Raw genomic sequence first — 23,226 nt, 5'->3', positions numbered from 1 at the left:
CAAAATAAACTATCATTTATTTAATGGAAAAGGGGCCCACAGTTTATATGGGGGAGATGGGGTATAATAATAACGTCAACCCAAATGAGCTAAGGAAATAGACAATTCCAGCTAGGTTGGGACAAGTTACGATGAATCTGTTTATCTGGTTCCTTCTCAGCAACAGACCTTTCTTGGTGTTGGTATGTCCTATCATCATGCAACAGCACCTTTATTTTTATCAATACTGACGTACATATGTTCAGATAAATTAACATTCTCATCTGACCCAACTCCTTTTTTAGAAACAATTTTGTAAGCCAGTGTGTGAACTAACCCACATGATCCCTTGTGTAAAAAAAAAGAGGCATAGTGTTCCATTGTATTTTATTTTATTTTTTTCTAATTTGAATTTATTTTTTTATTGGTTGTTCAAAACTTTACAAAGCTCTTGACATATCATATTTCATACATTAGATTCAAGTGGGTTATGAACTCCCATTTTTACCCCAAATTCCATTGTATTTTAACCAGTGGCAGGTAAACTTTTTTTTTTTTTTCATGGAAACATTCACTGACCTCTATCTGGCATTCTTTCAGAGATACATGGAAAGGAGAAAAAAATCCAATACAGGAAGAGCAAAGTGATGTAGAGAAAGGAGGTGCATTAGAATTTGTCAGCATATATGAGTATTGGTAGCTTCTATGGTAAAAGCTCAGATCCTAACAGTTCTGAAAGCTTAAAGGCACAGTATTGGAAAAGAGTAAGTTCATTATGGGCCTAATATAGGGGCAATTTGAACGTGATTTACATTTAAAATCAAATGAAGCATTCATATTAAGGTATGCCAGGACTATATGACACCAATATTTCCCTCCCACTCCCTGACTAGAGGAATTATAGACTAAAGAATAATAGGAAAGAACTTACTTATCTAGTTTGCTTTTGGTCATTCTGGGATAGAGGCATTGACTTTAGCTTCTTCCATATGCAGATTTTAGAAAATGATAAACTAGAATTTTAATTTGTCTCTTCATGGCATGTCTCAAACTTGAACCACATTTTGAGTGGTTTACCTTCAGCTTCCTTTCTTTGAGCAGACAGAACTTTCAGTGATGTCAGCACCACTGTTCTGGACCCTATGAACTGGAATTTATAACACAGGTCAGGCTAATGATTTCAGCTAAAGAGGACACAGTGCAATTGTGCTGTTTTCCCTTACACTGGGATCAGGGAAGCCCCCAAGCCTGCATCAAGGGGGCCCCCCAAGCATGTTTAAGGAGAGTGCCAAGCAACAGAATCAGAAGACCTCATTAGGAAAAGTGACTGTAGCTTGTATTTTAGCAATTCTGTTTAAAATGCCCAATCTCCAAATCAGCCTTTTCCAGGCATATTGCCAAATTACAGCGATGGGCCATTTTGAAAATGCCCATTTAAAATAAGCCCCCTTGATTACAGCACTATGGCAAAGGTCCTTCTGGCAGAAAGCCATTTTAGACATCAGATCACTCCAAGCATTATTTTAAAATAGTGCCCAGGCCTTTTAGTAATTAAGGCGTGGTTTTCTTTGAGCCCAGAAAATGTCAGGGTACTGAGAGCAGACATAAATGGGGCTGGCTTGGCCAACAGCTGGATTTCCTTTCTCACAGATGTTCTCTTAACATGGATTAAGGCTGGAGTCCCTATGGTGGTACTAACCTTCCTGCCAAGACTTTGCTTGCTGCCAGAGCCCATTGAGTGCACCTGAGTAGCTCTGTCCCCCTGAGTTATTCACGCCAGCCTTCCCAAGTCTCCCAGCCCTCACTTTCCTTGTGTTTGACGTACTAGAGTACCCTGCAGGAGACTGAGTCCCAAGAAACTGTCAAGATCCTGGCTCTTCACTCCTGTCTCTGCCAGTAGCCCTTTGAAGGAACTGTGGCTCAAGGGAGGGCCTGGCCTTTTTGCAAACGCTAGCTTTTCAATTAAATACCATGGTTTTATAGTTAGAGCAGAGAGCTCTGAGATTCCATCATCATACCAATACTCCCTAGGAAATGCGCAGTATTGAGCTTTTTCATTTATTTTGTTATAATTTCCATTTCATCATGATGATAAGGCACCACAGGCAATGTATTTCTGGGGAATTTTTCTTAGCAAGTAGTTGGAATCATTCACCCTTTTGCCTTCTTCCTAGCATCTTACCCAATTTGTGGAGTTATTTTCCTGCTATATCCAGCAGACCTAGTGTAGCCAAACAACTGAAGTATTCAATTTACTTAGAATTGGACCAAAAGGAAAAGAAAAATAGACAAGTTAACTATCCATCAAGGCATTATTGCATAGTGGCTGAATGGGTTAGCTCTGGATTCAGACTGCATGTATTCACATCTTGGCTCTTCTACTTATTGAGCTCTCTGTACCTCAGTTTTCTTATCTGTAAAATGGAGACAGTATTATCTTTCCCTCATAGAGTGGTTCTGATAAGTACATGAATTAATTCACATAAAATGCTTCAAACACTACCTGACAGATGGTGAATGCTCCATGGATGCTAGTTCTTTATTACACCTAAAGGTAATCTTTAAGTGCTATGGAATATTTGCCCTTGAAGGAGGTGGATACAATGGAAAAAGCCCTGCACAGACAGTCAGGAATGTTGTGTTCTGTTGCTACCACCATCAACCACACAGCCAATCTTTGTTTCTGTTACCTCATGTGTGAAATTGGGATAATAATGTTTCTCTTAGCTACTGTTCGCACACATGCATGCACCAGTGCACAAACACACACTTACTTTTCGTGATAGAGAAGGAGGAAAATTAAATTAGAACACAGATTTTAAACATCTGAAATGACACGAGACACTTTGCAGATATTGTATGGTGACCTCTTGCTATATAAACTAGGTAGATTTAAGCTGTAAGAGATTCCCAGAACAAACTGTACTTGCAAACCTATGTGGTATTTTGTGCTTCTCAACTGAGATAGGCCAGCTATTATTTCATCAAGCTGATATTGCAAGCTTTTAAGGCCTAGGGACGATGTCATTTGCATGTTATATTTACACTCTAGCAGATAATATGCATTTAGGATACATTAAATTGAAAATATATTTTATACAAGTATAATCAATCTAATACTAAGATGTCTCATTAATGGTTTCTAAATAGTTTTCTAGCAAGTGGTTAATACTGCTGATTTCACATAATGTTAGGGGCCTATCATTATTTGGGGTCCAAACAAGAAGAAATTTAGATTGGACTTATGTCTCTAGAGATTATGGTATGGCTCAGCAAGAGAAGCATTGGCCCCACACCTTTGGGACATGGACAATCTCTTATCTGAGATTTCATAAGAGAGTAGATAGGGAGTCTTACAGCTCTCTAGCTGTACCAAGGGAAAATAAAATTATTATAACAAGTGCTTGATGAATACTTGTTGAATAAATGAATAACGCCTTTGGAGGGTGTGTGTGTGTGTGTGTGTGTGTGTGTGTGTAAACTTTAAGACAACTCTGATCTGGCCCTTCTCATTACTGAGGGAAAGGAAGAGGAAATGTACCTTCTAATAATAATGGGGAAGAGGAGTTTATTGTTTTTGTAGTTAATAAACCTTTGGTTGTGAAGCACTTACAGAAATACAAAGTGCTATGGCAATCCTTAATAACAAGTTACTGACAAAATTTTCCTCAATAATAATAGTTACATTAACTCTGACATTCGATCTTTCTTAGGATACTAATTTAGTGTCTTAAGTGGTTAAAGCGGGAAACAAGAGCAGACAAGAACAAGATTGTGTGAAATACACATATTAATTGTACTAACAGCAGCACAAAAGATCCCTTAAGTGTTTGGCTCTTTCTTTCCAATAACTAAAGGTACATTGAAAAGGAGTACAGGTTTTTTTATTTGATAAAGGCACTATCAGAATGTTTGCATTTAAACCTTTAAATGAAGCTATTCTCTCATTATGGAGTGGAATCTTTCATTCAATATGTTCTGAAAAGCTCATTTTTATTTCCCTAAGCTATGGTTAATGTTAGTAAGTGGTTACGAGAAGGAAGTTTTTAGCCTTGATTATGGCCCTACAGTATGAAACAAAATTTCACAAGTTTAGAAAACAATTATCATACCTACAGTATGTCTTAGTGATTTTTTTGGTCTAGCTAACTCATATGCCATTCTTTTCATGGCTGTTAGGAGTAATCCATGTCTCCTCCATATAAACTCTTTGGAAAAGGATGTTTTTTAAAGAAAATTTTTTAATTAAGTGAATTATTTGGGGAGCTCTGGGATCTTTTAAAATATTTAGCTTGTATCAGATTATTGGAGAAATTTACTTTCTTGGATTCCATTAGATTTTATTTTGTATAAAGGGAACTAAAGTTATAAGAATGGGACCCTGTTAATAGTTATCATTTCTTAGTTATGGGAACCTTGAATAAGTACAATTTTCCAATCAATCAAGAAGTGGATGCTCCAGTGAAATCCTGGGACACACCGAATTAAAAAAAGACCAAGAAAATAGAAATAACTCATTGAGATGACAGCCTGAAAAATGCTGGTCCACAAGATTCTTTTATATAAGAACTGGTTATTCTTGGTGTGTCCACAATAAAATGGGTTTACAAACTCATTTGTGGCTTCTGCAAGACAAAGTTGTTCTTAGAATAAAGTTTTATCAACACTTAAGGGAAACAAAATTTCATCTAGAGTTCTCCTACATTGTTTTTTGTAGCTACTTTCCTGGTTTCTCAGAGGTGTCATGTTCCAAAATCCAGTGTGAAAATAGATCTCTTCTGAACCCTGATGAATGAATCCAGCCTTATTAGTACCAACTTGGTTTTTAAAGTTATGACATATATTTGACCTTCATCTGTTTTTATTTTTGTTGTCGTTTTGTTTTGTTTTTGCAGTACTGTGAATTGAACCTAAGACCTCACACTCTAGGCAAACACTAGGCACTGTACCACTTTTTAAATTTTATTTTGAGACACTCTCCTTAAGTTACTGAGGCTAACCTCAAACTTGCCATCCTCCCACCTCAGCCTCCTGAGTAGCTGAGCTTATAGGATTATACCACCCTACCTGCTAACATTTTTAAGATGTGGGGAAAAAAAGTAAAAATAGGGACCTAATAGCTGCTTGGAAAGATAGTGATGGGCTGCTAATGAGTTCCTGACAAGGTCCTGGATATTGATGAGTACAAGCATTACTATAGTTAGTTCACCAACGCATGAGAATATATTATTGCAATGACATTTTGTCATAAAGTGATAGATATACCTCCCCTTTGCTCCTTCTTAGTTACTAATCTACTTATTTATTGCATCCCATCTTGTTCCCAAAATAATTTAAAGTGCTGAAAATGTACATAATGAAAATGGAATACACTGCAACTAAAATACATAGGAACAATTAGGCAAATAGGAATATGCAGGTAGGAAAGGAAGGTTGGAACTAGGATTAAGGTTATAACACAAAATGCATGCATGGAGTTTATTATGCTTGATAGAAGTAGGCTATAAATTTGGCTCCACACTTTCTCATCATAAATGTGAAGAGGGAAAAATTATGAGTTATATGTATCATAGTGTCCAGAAGGTGAAAGTAAACTAGTTGTTCAGGAAAGCTAATGGAGGGTAAATTATAAGAACTAATTGGGATAATGGGGCAAAAGTGTGGTCAACTGTTGCAGACCCATAAATTTTCTAGTGGTTAGGGATATTCACTTTTTATTTCTGAAGACTCTTTGAATGAATCATTTTAATTGTCCTCTTTAGTCTGTAATAGCCTATGGGGGAATATCTATCTATCTATCTATCTATCTATCTAATGATAAATGTAATAGCTCATGAGATTTTTAAAATTCTTACTTTTACTCATTTCTTTCCTTCTAAATGATATACCTTGTATTTAGTAGCTTAGCTTGTGAAACTTTAAAACTAAAACACATTTATAGGCTGGTCATGGGCCTGCACAAATAAATGATTTATTTTTAATAACAACTTTTTAAAAGTTTAGTCGATTCAAGTTAAATTAATATGAACCATAAAAAGCTGGAAAAATCCAACAAAAATTTGAACAATACTTTTGCTGTCCTTTATAAACTATTTTTTTTTAAATGTGGGTCCTTTTTTTTTTTTTACAACCTAAACTTGCAGTTTCTATGTGGTTGAGTTTTTAAAAGGCATTCAGCATTCAAAAATAACATTGAAATGTGTTACCTGTTTGGGTGTTTTGGTCCATTAACTTTTTCCAGTGGTTTTTCCAATTAAAATTACATTGATGCCATATGGCATCTATTGTATGCTAAAACTCCCTAATTCATGAAAGAAATGTCAAAGCAGATTGAAGGAAAAAAGAGGGAGTGACTTAACACTGTTCAGTGGCTCTAGTCACTAGTTCCATCAAGAATTAATTTCCAAGGTCCAGGTTAGTTTTCAGTTTGAAAAATTAATACTCTATTTGTTTAGAACAGTTTTAGATTTAAAGAAAAATGGAGCACATAATACAGTTTCTACATTCTTTCTTTCCCCTGCATTGTTACAGGCTGGGGTTGTGGCTCAGTGTCAGAGCACTAGCCCAGCACGTGTGAGGCACTGGGTTCGATTCTCAGCACTACAAAAAATGAATAAATAAAATAAAGGTATTGTGTCCATCTACAACTAATTTTTTTTAGAAAATGAATAATATTGTTAGCATTAGTGTGATATACTTGTTAAAATTAATGAGCCAATGTTGATAATTATTAACCAAAGTCCATATTTACATTAATTTTTACTATTTATATTGCACAGTATTGTTTTGAGAAATGCATAATTTCGTGTATCCTCCATTAGAATATAAAACAATATAGTTTCACTACCTTCCAGTCTCAAACTTGAGATATTCTCCCATCCACTCCTCTCCCCTTCTCAGCCCCCTGGCAACCATTAAACTTTTTAGTATCTCTGTAGTTTTGCCTTTTTGAGAATGCCATGTATTTGAATTATACAGTATGTGGACTTTTCATATTGACTTCTTTGACTTAGTAAGATGAATTAAGTTTCCTCCATGTCTTTTCATGGCTTGATATCTCATTTCTTTCTAGTGGTGAATAATACTCCATTTTCTGAAAGTACCCCAGTTTATTTATCCAGTTCAGCCCTGAAAGCACTTTGCTTGCTCCCGAGTTTTGGCAATTATGAATAAAGCTGTTATATAAACATTCATTTGCAGGGTTTATGTGGATATGAGTTTTCAAATCAATTTGGATTGGTAAATACCAAGGAGCACAATCACTGGATCACACGGCAAATGTAGATTTAGTTTTGTCAGAAAGTGCTAAGCAGTCTTCTAATGACTGCACCATTTTGCATTCCCAATGAGAATGCTTGTTCTCTGCATCCTTGCAGTATTTGGTATCATTGGTTTTATGACTTGTAGCCATTCTAATAGCTATTCAGTGGCATCTCATTGTTATTTTAGCTTGCATTTTCCTAATGAAATATGACGGTATCATTTTTATGCTTATTTTCCATCTGTTTATCTTCTTTGGCAAAGTGTCTGTTCAGATATTTTGCCCATCTTATAATGGCGTTGCTTGTTTTCTTACTGATTTTAAATCTTTTCTGTACAGTTTGGATACAAGACACTTATCATATATGTATTTTTCAAATATTTTCTCCCACTGTATGGCTTGTCTTTTATATTTGTGACAAATGCTTTTCTCTTTACTTTTTTTTTAAGATTACAGAACAAATTTCTCTAATTTTAATAAAGTTTTACTTATCATTTTTTTTTAAATGTCATGGGTAGTGCTTTTTTTTTAAAAGCTAAAAACTCATTGCAAGCCAAAGGCCACCAAAATCCTTTCCATGTTATCTTCAATAAATTTTATAATTTTGAATTTTACATTCAAATATTTGATCAATTTTGACTTAATTTTATAATGTTGAAAAGTCTGTATACATTAATTTCTTTGCATGTGGATGTCCAATTATTCCAGCACTTTTTGTTGGAAAGACCAATCTTTCTCTTTTGAATTGCCTTCCCTTTTTGGTCAAGATCAGTTGATTATATTTGTGTGGTCTATTTCTAAGCTCTGCATTCATTAATCTATTTTTTTATTCTTTTATTAATACCATCATGTCCAGGTTACCATAACTTTATAGAAATTTTGAATTTAGGTCATTCTATTCCATTTCATCACTTTTATCAAGTTTATAAGCATAGAAAGCACTGCTTTTACTGCATCTCACAAATTGTATGTTTATTTTCATTTAGTTAAACACATTAAATTTTTTCTTGATATTTTTTTGGTCCCATGTGGGTTTTTTGTTTGTTTTGTTTTTGTTTGTTTGTTTGTGTTTTTTTTTTTTAATTTTGCTTTGTAATGCTGGGAATAGGAACCAGGCTGTCATGTATACTAGGCAAGTGCTCTACCACTAGCTACACCCTGAATGCCCATATGTTATTTTGCAAGTGATTGAAAGTGGTCTGTTACTATTGTTACTGATTTGTAGTTTAAATCCATTGTGATTTGATAACATTCTTTGTATGAATTTAATGCTTTAAAATTTAATAAGATGTATTTTATGGCCCAGAATGTGGATGTTCTATGAGTGCTGGAGAAAAATGTGTATTCTGCTGTTGATAGATGAAGTGTTTTATCAATATCAATTAGATCCAGTTGATAGATGGTGCTATTCAGTTAAACTATGTTCTTACTAGTTCTCTGCCTAATGAACTTTTTAGATACTGAGAGACATTGACATCTATAGCTATAATCGTGGGTTTTTATTATTTCTTTATGCAGACCTACCAGCTTTTGCCTCACATATATTGTTAGTTCCTACACTTTAAGGATTATTATGTTTTCTTGGAGAACAGACCATTAAGTAATGCCCCTCTAAATCCCTCATAATTTTCCTTCTTCTAAAGTGTGCTTAGTGTGAAATTAATTTGGCTACTTCAGTTTTTTTCTGTTTCTTTATATTGATTTAGATCTTTTTTTTCCTTTGGTACAAGGGATTGAACTTGGGGACTCTACCACTAAGCTACAGTCCCATCCCCTTTATTATTTATTTTGAGACAGGATCTTGCTAAATTACTGACACTGGCCATGAAATTGTGATCCTCCTGTCTCAGTCTCCTGAGTTGCTGGGATTACAGGCAGGTTTCACTGAACCCAGAAAGATTCAAACATTTTAAATGATACATAAAAACAAAAGTTGTACATATTTGTAGAGTACCATGTGATGTTTCCATGCACACATATATTGTATGACATTTAGATCAGGTTAAACATATCTAACGCCTCAAACATTTGTATTTCTTTATGGTAAAAACATTCTAAAAGGTTTTTTTATAGATTTTTGAAATACATAGTACATTTTTTTTACCTATAGTCACTCTACTGTACAATAGCACACTAGAACTTCCTACTCCTATCTAAGTATAACTCAGTACCTAGTAATAAACCTCTTCCTATGTCTCCCTTCCCTCAATTGTCCCTAGCTCTTAGTAAGTACATTATATCCTCAACTTTTGTGTCCACATGTGAAATTATATGGTATTTGACTTGCTATGCTCTCCTTTTTTTACTTAACATAATGATCTCTATTCTATTCATGTTGTTGTTAATCACAGGATTTCATTCTTTTTTGTGGCTGAATAGTATTTCATGGTGTATATATATATACCATATTTTCTTTATCCATCCATTAGTTGATGAACACATAAACATGGTAATACAGATATCTCTTTGTCATACTGGCGTCCTTTCCTTTATATGTTACCTAGCAGTGGGATTTCTGGGTCATGTGGTAGTTGTGTTTTTAATTTTTGAGGCACTTCCACACTGTTTTCCATAATGGTTATACGAATGTATATTCCCACCAACACTGTTCAAGTCTTGGCTTTTCTCTGTATCCTCACCAGTACTGGATATCTTTAGACTTTTACATAATAATCATTCTTCTGGGTTAAGGAGATATATTATTGTGGTTTTGATTTGTTTTCTCTTCTGATTAGTGATATGGAGCATTTTTATATGCCTCTTTGAATATATACGTCAACTTTAGGTAGTATGGACATTTTAATGATATTGATTCTTCCAATCCATGAATATGAAATGTCTTCCCACTTTGCATATGTATATATGTTCTATTTAGTTTCTTTCTTCATTTTTTTATAGTTTTTACTTTATAGATCTTTCACTTCCTTGGTTAAATTTTTTTTACTTTATTTTTGTAGCTGTTATAAATGGATTGCTTTCTTATTTTCTCTATCTGATAATTTTCTATTGGTATATAGAAATGCTACTGATTTTTGTGTCCTTCAAATTTGCTGAATTAGTTTTGTAGTTCTAATAATTTGTTGTTGCAGTCTTTGGGGTTTTCTATATATAAGATCATGCCATCTGCAAACAATGACAATTTGACTTTTTACATTCCAGTTCAAATGCCCTTTATTTCCTTCTCTCGCCCGATTGCTTTGGCTAGGACTTTCAGTACATTGTCAAATATGAGTAGTGAGAGTAATCCTCCTTGATTTGTTCCAGCTCTTAGAAAACTTTCCGAGTCCCCCCACCCATTCAACCTGATATTAGCTCTTATAGTGAACTATCCTTGCATCTATGGAATGAATTTCACTTGATCATTGTGAATAATCACTTGTCTTCTTTTCTTTTGGCATTAGGTATTCAATCCAGGGGCACATTGCCATTGAGCTACACCCCTGCCTATCTATTTATTGATTGATTTTTATTTTGAGACAGGGTCGCTAAGTTGCTAAGGGTCTTGCTAAGTGGCGGAGACTAACCTCAAACTTATGATCCACCTTTCTTAGCCTCCTGAGTCACTGGGATTACAGGCATGTGCCATCACTCCTGACTGTGAATAACCTTTTAATGTGCTGGCTGTTGGAATCAGTTTGCTAGTGTTTTGCTGAGGAATTTTGCATCTAAGTTCATTAAGGATATTGGCCTGTAACTATTTTTCCCTTTTTTTTTTTTTTTTTTTTGGTCTTAGATGTGTCCCTGTCTAGTTTGAGTATCAAAGTAATGCTGGCCTTATAATGAGTTTGGAAGAATGCCCATCTCTTCAGATTTTTGGAGTAATTTAATAATTGGTATTAGTTGTTCAAATGTTTGTTAAAAGTCAGCAGTGAAGCCATCTGGTCCTAGGATTTTCTTGGATAACAGAATTTTTATTATTAATTCAATCTTGTTATTCATTATTGATCTGTTGAAGAACTCTATTTCTTCATTATTCAATCAGTAAGGATTGTGTCTGTATATTTACCCATTTCTTCTAAGTTATCAAATTTGTGGTGCATCATTGTTCTAATGATTCTTTGGACTTCTGTGGTGTTAGTAGTAACGTTTTTCCTTAATTAGTATTTGTATCATTATATTTAAGGTGTGTTTCCTATTGATAACATAAAGTTAGGCCCTATCTTTTATATCTACTCCAATCTTTTAATCTGTTTTTAAGCCATTCACATTTAAGGGGATAATTAGGGCTAAACATATAGCTTAGTGGTAGAGCACTTACCTAGTATGTGCAAGGCCTTGGGTTTGATCCCTGCACTGCAAAAATGAAAGGAGAGAGAGTATTCTCAGTTCCTCTCTCTCACTCCTTGAAACATTGCTGCCATTGTTGTTACTTACTCAGATGCTACAATTACTAAGTACATTGTTGCAATATTACTTTGAACAGTGATCTATTAGATTATCCAAAAAAGAAATAGAAAAATTTATTTACTTTCATTTATTGCTCTGCCACCACTCTTTTTTTAAAATTTATTTTTTAGTTGTAGTTGGACACTATATCTTTTTTTAATATTTATTTTTTAGTTGTAGTTGGACAGAATACCTTTATTTATTTATTTTTATGTGGTGCTGAGGATCAAACCTAGGGCCTCACATGGGCTAGGTGAGTGCTGTACCACTGAACCACAACCCCAGCCCCTCCAACACTCTTTCTTTCCAGATGTAGATCTGATTTCCTGGTCTACATGATTTTCCTGTAAAATGTCTTAATATTTCTTGCAAGGTAGGTTTGCTGAAGACAAATTCCCTCCATTTTTGTTTGTCAGAGAAAGTATTTTTTAAAAAAAATATTTATTTTTTAGTTGTAGTTGGACACAATACCTTTATTTCACTTATTTATTTTTATGTGGTGCTGAGGATCGAACCCAGGGTCTTGCACATGTGAGGCAAGCGCTCTACCACTGAGCCTCAACCCCAGCCCCGAGAAAGTCTTTATTTATTTATTTTTCACTTTTATAAGATAATTTTGCTGGATACAGAATTGTAGGTTAATGGGATTTTATTTCTTATAACATCTTCAATATTTCACTTAACCCTTTTTGCTTTCATGGATCTGATGATAAGATTGTTCTTATCCTTATTCCTGTATAAGCTTCTTTATAGATTTTCTCTTTGTCTTTGGTTTTCTGTAGTTTGAATATATGTCCAGGCATGACATTTTATTTTTAATTCTACTTCTTGTTCTCTGAGCTTTTTGGATCTGTGAATTGTATCTATAATGAATTTTTAAAAATTTGTGACTACTATATCTTAAAATATTTCTTCTGTTTCATCTTTTCTGGAATTACAGTCATACATATTTTGTGCCTTATATATTTGTCTGGGAATGTTTGGATATGGTTTTAGCTCTTTCTTTTTTCTTTCCCCTTTTAGTTTGGAATATTTTTATTGATGTATCTTCAAGTTCACTGATTTTTTCTTGATCATTTTTAACATACTGATAAGCTTATGAAAGGTATGTTTCATTTCTGTTTTAGTATACTTGATTTCCAACATCCTTTTGGTATCTGTTGGAGTTTTCATCTTTGTTTAAATCACCCAACTGTTCTTGCATGCTCTTTGTCCTTTAATGCCCTTCCCACATTAATCTTAGTTGTTTTAGATTCCCTGTTTGATAAATCCAAAAATCGGTGCCATATCTGAATATGGTTTTAATAATTGCTTTGTATTTGCAGACTGTGTTTATCTTACTTTTTAATATGATTTTTAGTTGCTTGTACAAAGTAAGCTATGATATATTGGGTAGTAGGAATTTGAAGTCATTAGGCTTTTCTCTTTCTTTCCTTCTTTCTTTCTTTCTCTTTCTTTCCTTCTTTCTTTCTCTCTCTCTCTTCCTTTCTCTCTCTCTCTCTCTCTCTCTCTCTCTCTCTCTCTCTCCCCCTCTCTCTCTCCCTCCCTCCCTCCCTCCCTCCCTCCCTCCCTCCCTCCCTTCCTTCCTTCCTTCCTTCCTTCCTTCCTTCCTTCCTTCCTTCCTTCCTTCCTTTCTTTCTTTCTTGTACCAGGGATTGAACCCAGGGGCACTTTACCACTGAGCTGCATTCCCAGCACTTTATATTTTTATTTTGAGACAGTTCTCACTAAGTTGTTTAGGGCCTCACTAAGTTGCTTAGGCTGTCCTCAAACTTGTGATCCTCTTGCCTCAGAGTCCTGAGTCACTGGGATTACAGGTGTATGCTATTGCATCCAGCTAGTAATTAGAAATTTAACATGAAGTTTTGTGTTAACCTGCTTAAAAGCTGGGCTATTTAATACTTACTGTGACTATAAATGCCAGAGGCTTCAGTTTATTCTCTTAAATTTTTTCCTCACCTGTTTGTTTTAGGTTTCCCTAAGAACTCTCTCCCTTAAATAGGATCTGGGTCTTGTAGCCCTCTCAGTTGTAATGAACTATTACTATATTTTAGATTTATTGATTAGATGTTAAAGGGAAGTTCTACAATCTTCTGATTAATCACAGTATTTTCATGGTTTTAACTCCTTGGACTGTGACTTTAGAAGTTTTACTTGGGCTAGGTATGACAGGAAGTCTAGAGGATCCTGAATTATCTAATTGCCCTTCCTCCAGTTATGTCAAGCTTTAGTAAAATTATATATTCTATAAAGAGCAAGCATTTGTTGTGGCAAAATGATCATGGAGTATTTAAAAATTATTAATTTTCCCTTCCCTGCCTGAAAAACAAGATTTTTCTTGGATCTTCACTGTGAGAACTTTGTTGTTTCTTGAGGTAAATCCCATTCAAGTATGGGGGAATCCATAGGTGTGGGACCCCAGGAGGTTTTAATTTTCAAACTAGTCCATACTCAAGCTCTAGTGATTTATTAAAACTATTTGTGTACCAACATTATATTCAGGCCCTGGCCTTTAGCTAGAGATCATTTCCTTGTGTGAGTCACTTAACTTCTCAGCCTCAATTTTCTCACCAGCATAATAAAAGTAATTCCAAACATATATGGTTTATGTCAAAGCAATTAGAGGACAGATATGAGAAAGTTTACCCCAGATACTGGCATGCATTACAGGTACCTCATAAAGTTTATATTTCTTTTTTTCATTAAGGTATCTGTGCTTGAAAATAAGAACTATTTTTAGTTGAGTCAATTGAGAGGCGTTTATCCTAGGAATATAAAATGTTGTTAGGATTGGGCTGTAGCTTAATGGTAGAGTACTTGCCTAGCATGCATGATGTCCTGGATTCATCCCCAGTACTGAAGTAGACAAGAAAGAAAAAGAAAAGGAAATTTCTTCTTACAAAATATTTTCCATTCTTACAGTGCCAGGAAAACTGCCTTGAAAAAAATCACCTGCTTCTATAAGGACTTTCTTATTCTATGGGGCTTGAAAGAGATTCCATGGTTCATTTATTCTCTTCTTCCAAATATACTGTTTTTTTAATTCTCAGTCTATTTCTGAAAATGTCCGTAAAAGCACATCTCCTCTGTCTGGGTGTGAATGCAGGTACATCAGCACCCAATACTAAGGATAATTATTTTGCTGCTATAATAAGCTATATGTCCTAGGGGGTAGGATAAGAAGTTATTGAACCACTTAAGGAGCTGTGATAGCCTGGTTGTACACTTCATCTGTCAAACTACATCTGGAGAATCCTGTCCTTTTTTGAGCACCATAATTTAAGGAGGACATTGACAAAACTACAGCATGCCCAAATATTGGTGACCAGGAGGGTGATAGGGACATCTAGAAATCTAGAAAACTTGCTATATCAGAATGTGTATTAACTCAGTTTATTAAATCTATTTATATATATCATGTATATTTCAATATGTTGTAAATAATGAGAATATTTTCTATTCAGTTCCAAATTTTTCATAATAGCTCTGATTTTACAATCATTTGTTTCAATATTTCCTGGTCATATATATTGACTTTGTCCCAGGAAAGAGAGAGAGAGAAAAGCCTCCCCTAGCTGAAGTATACATTCTAATCTGACCCCAAAAAATCAATGGAGCAAACCGCCTTACGGTTATTTTAGCCCTTGGCTTCATTTCATGAAACCTGAAGTTGCCTAGAAAAGTTTTCCTTTTCACCTCCTGTTGGTTTTAATGTTGGTTCCTATATGTCCTCCAAGAGCCTTTGCTTGAGTACTTATAGTTTGGTCTGTTGTCCTGTGATATAGAAATAAGAGGGTGGGGCAAAACCCAGAGATGTGCTAAATGGATTCTGAGCTATGGAATTTGGAGGAAAGCACAGGTGTGAACCTGAGTTTTGATATGGGCCCCCAGCCCTTTCCCCGTGCAATATGTATTCTTGTTTTTCTTTCTGCAGAAGAGTTCATGATCTATTGTTATTTTTTTTGTAATCGATCCAGAGTGTAGTAACAGAAACTTAAAAAAAGGATAGAATCTATGGGATTTCTCTACCATATATCTTGTTCATTAGAGAATAAATGCACTGTGTATTTCATATAAAATTTGCCTTGTGAAGAATATATTTATAGTGCCTTGGATAATTGAGATCTACAGGGGTTGCATCTCTGTATCGCTCTTCTTTCTTCTCTTACTTCATGATGCCTCAAGGCAAAGGTGCAAGTGACATTCTGCTTTATTGGCCTTTGGGCTGCAATTATGTCTACTACATTTCCATTCAGAAAGGAATGGAAATTTCTCATTACCTAATGAGAAAATAATGAGTTTAAAACAGAACTTTCTACAAAAGTTTTTGAGAATGTGTATTGTCTACGGGTCTGAGGACAGCTAGATTGCATATGTCCTCAGGAGAGACCAGTGTGTGTTGATTACTTCTGTTTTGCAGCTGTATGACCCTGTGGAAGTCCTTTCACTCTGTGGAGACTCAATATCATCATTCCTAAAATGGGGTTATATTACCAAATGTGCCTATATGAATATATCACAATATCACAAAGAATTCCACTATCACATACAATGATAATACACTAATATTACATAATACACTAATATTACATAATCCACTAATATTATGCCAGAAAAGAGCTGTCATAATATACATGCAAAAGTTTTGCACACTCTAAACCTTCTATCTTATCAATATATCTTTTTTTAATAAATGGACATAATACCTTTATTTTTTATTTTTACGTGGTTCCAGGGATCAAACCCAGTGCCTCATGCATGCTAGGCAAGCGCTATACCACTGAGCCACAACCCTGGCCCCGTGAATATGTCTTTTTTGTTGTTGTTGTTGTTGGCAGTATTGGAGATTCAACCCGTGGCCTTGTGCATTCTAGACAACATTCTACCACTGAGTTACACCCCAGCCTTTTAAAACCTTTTTTTAAAAAAACAAAAACTTGTTTTTGAACAGTGCCTCTCTAAGTCACACAGGCTGTCCTCAAACTTACTATCTCCTGCCTCAGCCTCTCAAGTAGCTGGAACTACAGGCATACCTGGAATTACAGGCTTGTATCACCATGCCCAACATCCTTGCAAATATTTCAAAGACAAGAATAGTGTATCATTTATTTCCATCTAGGTAGTGCTCTTGTACCCCCAGTATCTGGCACAGAACCCAATATGAAATAAATGATTGCTAAGTGTAATTAAAATGAATAAAAACTTTTAAATCCCAAAATTTCTGATGATTTTAACGAATTCATTGACTGGTCCTTTGTATTGACCTCACCTACCTTTTACATTCAACGATTAAGAATTAAGTAGTATGTGGAGCTAGGAAGTTTGTTGCAACATAGATAAACATGTTAGAAATTGCTTAATGTTCTAAACAGAACAAACAAATGAACATGCAGTAATTGATGGAAAGAAAGATATTTCCCCCAGGTCTCACAGGTGCAAAACAGAAATAATCAGCACAAAATAGTGTCTCCCCATGACAGTTACACTTGAGCTGCCCTTGGACCTATAGCCAACACACATATTCTCAAAAACCTTTATAGAAAGTTAAGATGTGTTCCAAACTCATGTTTCCTCAAGTGGACTTAGAAGCTCTACAGAATTGCACTGGCATCTGTTCAACATTGCTGGGCATGTCATAAGCCCAAGGGAAGAATCTAAGGAGCATGTTCTACCTTGTGAGGGATCTAGGGCAGATGGTGGTGACACAACCTAGAGCTCGCTTCTGCCACAGATGACTGAAATGTTGGACTAAGTGATCCCAAGGAACTGCTGAAGTACAGTCCCTCTAGTAGTCTGAAAGTGGTAATAATTTGATTTTTCAAGGCTCATGAATTGGCATCATTTGGAATACATCTGTTATGGACCTTTGTATTTTGGAAGGAATTGAAAGTACTAAGTTAATTTTAAATTTCTCAGGAAACTTAAGTTCTTGTTTGCTTGTTTTAAAACTCTCGTTTCTTGAAAAACCTATTACTATAGTTGTTTTTCCTTCACTTATATAAATGCATAACTCTGATTATTTTGGATAATGTGTTTAGAATATGTCGGTTTGGAGAAAATAGGATGGTGATATTACTACTTTGTCTCTCAGACCAATGACACTAATTGGGCCTTATGCCAATGGGTTGGGATAGCAGATGTAATCATGAATTCCTGGTCTCTGTGGAGTAGATAAGGCTTCCAAATCATATGAAAGCTGAACTTATGAAGGAAGCTTCACAGTTGTCTTTCCAGATGTTCAGCTTGCAATTATTTTCAGTATCAAATATATAGATAAGTGCATGAATTGTTTTTCCCATCCAGATACTCTTTCAGTTGATAAATTTCATTTCCAAGTCCAACAGTCTGGCTGATAGCTCCCTTTAAAGCTATCTGGAGAAGATCTACCCAAAATGATGAAATTCATGATAACTTTTATTCTTGGCTAATAACTTGCCTCTCCCCGAGGGCTGAACAGGCTTAAATTGTTATGTGAGTTTATACAGTGTGTGGTTTGTTGTCAAATATTTATCTCTGCCTAAGAATGAAATGTTCTGAAATATAATTTCTTTTTATCTGAATAAATCAATGAGAGAAAGAGAAATAATTTCTCATTTAGCCAATTTTTAATCAATATTTTCATGAAAGGCTGAAATGTTAACTGAATCCCAGCTTTTGTCATTTGAAACATAATTTGTGTGTTTAAGGATTTATGTGCACATCAGAGTTTGGTCATGATGTTCAGAAAGGAAAATTGATTTATAGGAGCAAACAATTGCAGGAATAGAGGCAATGCCAGAAATGAATGCGAGTCAATTATTTAAGGCAAATGGGATCTTAATCACCACAGCAATAGAGAAATCTCAAATTCAATTACACCCTGGCTTTTCATGTTTTAATTTGTGGGCATTTCTTTATCTCTTATTTTACAGAGGCCTTTGAAATTGTTGTTCGCCATGCCAAGAACTATACCAATGCCATGTTCAAGAATAACTACCCGAGCTTGACCCCACAAGCTTTTGAGTTTGTGGGCGAATTTTTCACAGATGTGTCTCTCTACATCTTGGGTTCTGACATCAACGTGGACGATATGGTCAATGAACTGTTTGACAGCCTGTTTCCAGTCATCTATACCCAGCTAATGAACCCAGGCCTGCCTGAGTCAGCCATCGACATTAACGAGTGCCTCCGAGGAGCAAGACGTGACCTGAAAGTATTTGGGAATTTCCCCAAGCTAATCATGACCCAAGTTTCCAAGTCACTGCAAGTCACTAGGATCTTCCTTCAGGCCCTGAATCTTGGAATTGAAGTGATCAACACAACTGACCACCTGAAGTTCAGTAAGGACTGTGGCCGTATGCTCACCAGAATGTGGTACTGCTCTTACTGCCAGGGACTGATGATGGTGAAGCCTTGTGGTGGTTACTGCAACGTGGTCATGCAAGGCTGTATGGCAGGTGTGGTGGAGATTGACAAGTACTGGAGAGAATACATCCTGTCCCTCGAAGAACTGGTGAATGGCATGTACAGAATCTACGACATGGAGAACGTCCTGCTGGGTCTCTTTTCGACAATCCATGATTCCATCCAGTATGTCCAGAAGAATGGAGGCAAGCTGACCACCACTGTGAGTAGTTTTCAGTGGACGGGGATTTACTAGGGTGGGGTGGCCTGTGTAGTAGCTGGTGCTGATAGATAGAAGTGAAAAAATCAGAGTGGGCAAGATGACAGGTAGACAAAATGACCTTACAGAGCTAGATAGTGTTACTGCAGCTAGAACTGCAGGCTATGGAGTCATCAAATCTGGTTTTGAGTTATAGCTCCACCCACTTCTTTGCTGTGGAACATTGGGGAGCCATTTTATCTTTATGAGCCTCGTTTTCCCAATTCATGAAATAGGGAGAAAAAGAATATCTTCTTCATAGAGAATAGCACGTGTTAAAGCAATTAGTATCTGTCTGGCACATGGTAAGTCTTTAATAAATGTGAGCTGTTATAACTATTATTGTCAGTTTTAGTAATTGTCATGACAATCCTGTGAAGTGGGAGATATTATCTCAATTTTATAATCAAGGACACTGAAACTTAGTGAAATTGCAGCTTGTCCAAGGACACCCATTTAGTTAGTGGAAGATCCACAATTCAGAAATTGATTGGTTCTCCCTTTAATTTGGTTATCATCACTCTTTCTGATTCTGATTTCACTCGTGCTCTTAATTATGTATACTGCATTGCTATGTTGAGTAAAGAATTTGAGCACAAAAGACCCACCTAATACCCACTAACTAAACCTACACAAGAACATAAGAAAAGCAAAACATCCATATTTCCCTATATATATATATATTTGATAATAGCAATCTTTTAAGCCTGATGGGATTTGTGATGGGGAAAGGACATTTCTGGAAGTGAATCAGCTAGTTTCTTGGTTTCAGTCATTGTTTGTCACAAAACCACAGAATGTACCCTTCCAATGCAGAACAGAGTCAGCCAAGAGCTACCAGCCAGATCCCCTTGAGGTACTGATTCCTGAATACTGCCAGGTTTGTAGGAGGAGGTGGCAAAATAATAGAATATACTATCCTTCTTGAGCTCCTAGTACAGCTCAGGTACTCTGCTGGCTGGTATATATAATATTTTCCAATAACCCATGAGATAGGCCATAATATGATTCCCATTCTACACTAGAGGAAATCAAGCTTAGAGAGGTTAAAGGCCTTGTCTAAGATCTCAAAGCCAGGTAAGTGGGTTTTGTCACTTATATGGAATCTTAAAAAAAAAAATAGAAGGGGAACTAGTAGGAAAGGGGAAAAATATCAAGGGAGGAGAAGGGGGAAAACGGGGAAATAAGGATGTGGACCCAATCAAAGCATGTTATGTGCATGTGTTAATTTGTCACAAAAAATCCCATTATTTTGAAATGTTAATTATAATAATTTTAAAAAGCTGGTTAAGTGGGAGGAGCTAGGATTCAAACCCAAGCTTGGTTGGCCTGGTTTAGTTTCTATACAGTACAGCTACTATGTATTCTCAGCCATTGCTTATCCAGAATGTGGAGAGCATATTGGGCCATTTAGCCTTGTCTTTAACTCTGGAAGTACAAAATGATAGGGGTAATTGGGTTCTTTGGTGAATTAAATGAGGAAGGAGGACAGAAATGAGGCAACCTTCGGCATGGCTACTTATGGGGCTGCTATAATTGCCCCATTCACAATGTTAGCCGTTTAAAACACATTTGCTGAAAAAAAAATTATAGTAAAATGAACAGAAATGCCCTAACGATGGTGTTCTTCAGTGGCTAATTATTCCCTTGACTGCTTTATAATTTGAGACCAGATTCTGGGGCCTTATGCAAAAGTAAATTTCATAGAACTAGAAAAATGAAAAATAAATACATTCATATGTTCATTCACTAATACTGATTGAGAGTCCACTGTGTGCTAGATAGAAAGCAAGGGTACCAAGTGTATAAAAATGTCTTTAGCAAGGGGAAAAATAAGAAGAAAAGGTTAAAGACAAAAGATTGCCTTTGATAATGGCCATTTGACAGCCACATAGTTGATCTTGAAAATGTGTCCTGTAGTGCTTTTATTGGGGGGGTTACCAGGGATTGAACTCAGGGGGCACTCAACCACTGACACATCCCCAGCCCTATTTTATATTTTATTTAGAGACAGGGTCTCACTGAGTTGCTTAGCGCCTCGCTTTTGCTGAGGCTGGCTTTGAACTCGTGATCCTCCTGCCTCAGCCTCCCAAGCTGCTGGGATTACAGGTGTTCGCCACCGTGCCTGGCTCTGTAATGCTGTTAAATAGAAAAAAAAAAATGAAGTGGGGGAACTGGTAAGGAATTAATTGCATTGTTCTGATGAGGCTGTAGACATGAAAGTTTATTGAGTAAACACTTATTAAGCTCTGCTTTATGCATGGCCTTTTGTTAGGTGCTGGGTATCCAAAACTACCCAAGACATAGTTCTTAATTCTTGTTGGTGGACCGACGTGTAACTGACTAAATTTTACCATAGTGAAAATTTCATTAGAATGTGAATATTAAACAGGCTGTGAGAAATTTGCTAGCTGAATCTCATAGATTTACAAATGAAGAAATAAAGTTCCAGGAGGCTTACCCAAAGTTAGATAATAAATGAAAGAGCCAAACGTAGAATCTAAGGTCTTTTGCTGCTACAATCTAATACTCTGTCTTACCATTTTGTCCCCCATTGGACCCTTCCAGACTTTCACTCTAAAAGCTCCATTAGGATTTTGCAAAGACATATTGAACTTACATTAGATAGCTATTTCAGGTTTCCAAACCTACTACATTTTAGGTGCATGTATGCATGTGTGTGTGTGTGCGTGCATGTGCATGCACATGTGCACATATTATGTCATTATCATTCAGGAGGAAAAGTCTTGGCTGTCAAGAGGTGCTCAGTGATGCAGTCCCTTTCTGTTTGGCCATTAAGGGCCTGATTGCTCCCAGCTCCCAGCTGGTTATGAGAGTGTGAAGTCTGCCATCCTCTGGGAATGCCCAAACTGAAGTAGAAAGTGAATGTAAATTCTGCCTGGTTCCAAGTCTAAGGAATATGTATCAAATGATGGGGGTGGGAGAATCATTGCCCATGTGCTTTCCAGGCTGTGTTCTGTATGGGCCATAAAGGGGCAGGGACATTTATAGACATGAGAGGAAGTGAGGGCTGGGTAGACTGCAGAACTCTGTTCATGTAAACAAATCTACATAATGCCCCAAAGTAAAACCTGATTTAAAGCTAAAGCATTAATGAGATTCTGCTGGAGCATCCTTTACCTTCTTGTTGTGATAAAATGGAAAACCCTGCCAGTCAGTCCTGCCTAAGATTCAGTTGTAATGAGAGAAAAAAAAAAAAACTGGAGGATATCTCATGAAAATAGAAGGAAGGCCAGTAGAGTAGAGGAAGGGGATTTGGGGAGGGAAGAGGCGAGGAAAAGGATAGGTACTGGGAATGTAGTGAGAGACCTCTTTCAAAATGTGCTTGATAAGCTGGGCCAATGTTTTTAGCTAGTATGAGATTAGGTCTGCCAGGCAGGGATTTTTAGTGGCTACTATCCATCCCAGATTGTGATCGATGTTTTGGCCTACTAAGTGAATGTGACACTGTTACATGCTTATAAGTGTAGGTTTTTAGTGTTTTAGTTTTTCCTAGGATAGGTATCAGTCCCTCAGACTAGCAAGTGAAGGCATGCAGACAACTGTTGTGGTATTGTCTGTAGCTGCACCCCTGGAGGTGGTAAGTATCCATATGTCTATGGAGAGACCAGAGAACTTGTCATAAATGAAATGATAGCTTTGGGAACATGACAAGTACTCACTAAACCCCATATCAGTAGCTTTCTTACTACATAATTCTAAGTGTCAAATGGACAATGGGTTTTTCTTAAACTAACTTTTGTAGTCCTGGGGATTGAACCCAGGGCCTTGCACATGCTAGGCAATACCATTGAATGACATGCCCAGAATATCATTCTAGATATGACCCTTAAGCTTATTCTTAAGTACCATGATCTCTTAATGTTATTTTAGTCCAAAGAAATTGAAGAAAAATATTAGAAATTATATGTGTATGCATAGGAGGAGGAATGAGGGA

General features: G+C 36.1%; 1 protein-coding gene across 1 annotated transcript in view; it reads left to right on the top strand.

The window, feature by feature from the left end:
• Positions 1-23,226, top strand: part of Gpc3 (glypican 3) — a 413,816-nt gene that overhangs the window by 199,304 nt on the left and 191,286 nt on the right. Inside the window, exon 3 of the mRNA XM_027946989.3 lies at positions 18,538-19,232. Coding sequence (XP_027802790.1) covers positions 18,538-19,232 — 695 coding nt within the window. The remainder of the gene's footprint in view (positions 1-18,537; positions 19,233-23,226) is intronic.

Source organism: Marmota flaviventris, chromosome X (genome assembly GCF_047511675.1).
Source record: "Marmota flaviventris isolate mMarFla1 chromosome X, mMarFla1.hap1, whole genome shotgun sequence".
In the NCBI taxonomy this organism is placed as follows: domain Eukaryota; kingdom Metazoa; phylum Chordata; class Mammalia; order Rodentia; family Sciuridae; genus Marmota; species Marmota flaviventris.
The sequence above is the reverse complement of the archived record's forward strand: the minus strand, read 5'-3'. Positions and strand labels throughout refer to the sequence as shown.